The 1,593-nt window shown below is 51.3% G+C and overlaps 1 protein-coding gene across 1 annotated transcript in view; it reads right to left on the reverse strand.

Moving 5' to 3' along the window:
* YME1L1 (YME1 like 1 ATPase) overlaps window positions 1-755 on the reverse strand; it is a 49,422-nt gene extending 48,667 nt beyond the window's left edge. Inside the window, exon 1 of the mRNA XM_011370997.2 lies at window positions 489-755. Within this exon, the coding sequence (XP_011369299.1) occupies window positions 489-521 (33 nt within the window). The 5' untranslated portion in view covers window positions 522-755. The remainder of the gene's footprint in view (window positions 1-488) is intronic.
* Window positions 756-1,593: the final 838 nt, after the last annotated feature.

The following is a 1,593-nucleotide window of genomic DNA, read 5'->3' on the forward strand; positions in this document are numbered from 1 at the left end:
TTGTCAAAAAAAATACTAAAGTATTCACGGCAGATTATTCAAATTATTATAACATGTTTGGGTCAAATTTCACTTAAAAGAAAATAAAAAACAGAGGATCGAGGTCGTGAATACTAGTATCTGGCGAGGCGAAAAGATGGAAAGGGAACATTACTTGTTTCCTTTACATCTATGGCAAAGACGTCTCCCCCGCCCCCACATCGACCCCTGAATATCCGCCACTGAACAATGCCTGAATGATTCTCCATCAAAAACTCCACGTAGTCAACTCGACAAGCCAAGCTTTCCATTACGCTCATCAAGCCCCTGCTTTACTGTCAGCCCTTTACCCTCGGCGTTGCCCCTGATCCCTTCTCACCCCTAGGGCTCTTGTTGGTCTAATCGCTTCCCTCCCACGATCCCTAACGAGAAATCGCTTCACAAAACGCAAATGACAAATAGTCGCGGGCTAGGGCAGGAGGGGGAATATACAAGGCGTCGAGACTCACCTGAGGCTGCACCGTGCTCGATAGAGAAAACATCTCCCCGGGCCCTCAGCGACCTCACCCGCCTGCCGAAACTGCCCTTCTCTCCACGGCCTGGCGGGGAGGCGCTGAGCCCTTTCGTCTCCCTTTTTCTCTCGCACTCTACCCTCACTCGCCTAGAAACGGAAAATGGCCTCCGTTTCCTACAGCTGCGGCAACGACAGACCACCTGCCCCGGAAGGCAAAGCTCTAACTCAACACTACTTCCGGGGCAGGGAGCGCCACCACCCATGGGCTTGCGTAAGCACTCCAGGCCTGCTCAGCGCCTGTGTCTCTGCGGCTGGTACCGGGGACCGATGGCCCCAAAATAGCTGTTCTCTAGTGTTAAGTGCTGGATCCCCAAAGCTTTCTGGCTGTAGTTTTCTTTTCCTTACGGAGGCGGCATCCAACCTGTTAAACCTTTCTACAGCTTCCTTATCAAACCTTTCAATGCAATATAGTCTGTTCCGACTGGAACAGAATGAACGATAAGGTCATTTGCTACAATTTAATGTTCTCTAACTTCCCCACAATAAATCGAAAATTCTTCTTGTTAATCCTAATCTGTTCCAGTCAGGCAAGTTACATCCTGTTAAGATATCACATTATAGGGCCACCCGCTTCCTGCTCATCCAGTTTCTCCACATCTTAGATTACACTAGCCATCACTTTCCTGAACAGACCGAACTAATTTACATTTCTCGCGGGGGAGGAGGGAAGGTCGCGAAGGCATTAAAAAACAAAAAACAAAAAAACAAAAAACGGAGGCGGGGCCCCCATAACCTCTTTTGGAGGTCGGGAGAAAACTCATCCCGCGATTCTGATTCGAACCCCCGCTGTCCCTTTTCTCCTCGGCCAACAAGTGTTTGTGGCACCTCTTTACCACGCCCCCACCTCCGCCCCGTCATTATAAAGGAAGTGGGCGGTGGTCACTGCCCTCGAAGAGTCTGTTATTGGTCGGAGAATTTCCCAGAGTCCCCGCCCTCACGCTCATTGGGTCCTTCGGCGTCTACGAAGGGGAGGTGACAGGGCCGAGCCTGGGCTGAGCTCGGTGAGCGCAGCGACGGGGTGACATCACAGCCCGCGGGCG

The sequence above is a fragment of the Pteropus vampyrus genome, unplaced genomic scaffold (genome assembly GCF_000151845.1).
Source record: "Pteropus vampyrus isolate Shadow unplaced genomic scaffold, Pvam_2.0 Scaffold180, whole genome shotgun sequence".
Classification (NCBI taxonomy): domain Eukaryota; kingdom Metazoa; phylum Chordata; class Mammalia; order Chiroptera; family Pteropodidae; genus Pteropus; species Pteropus vampyrus.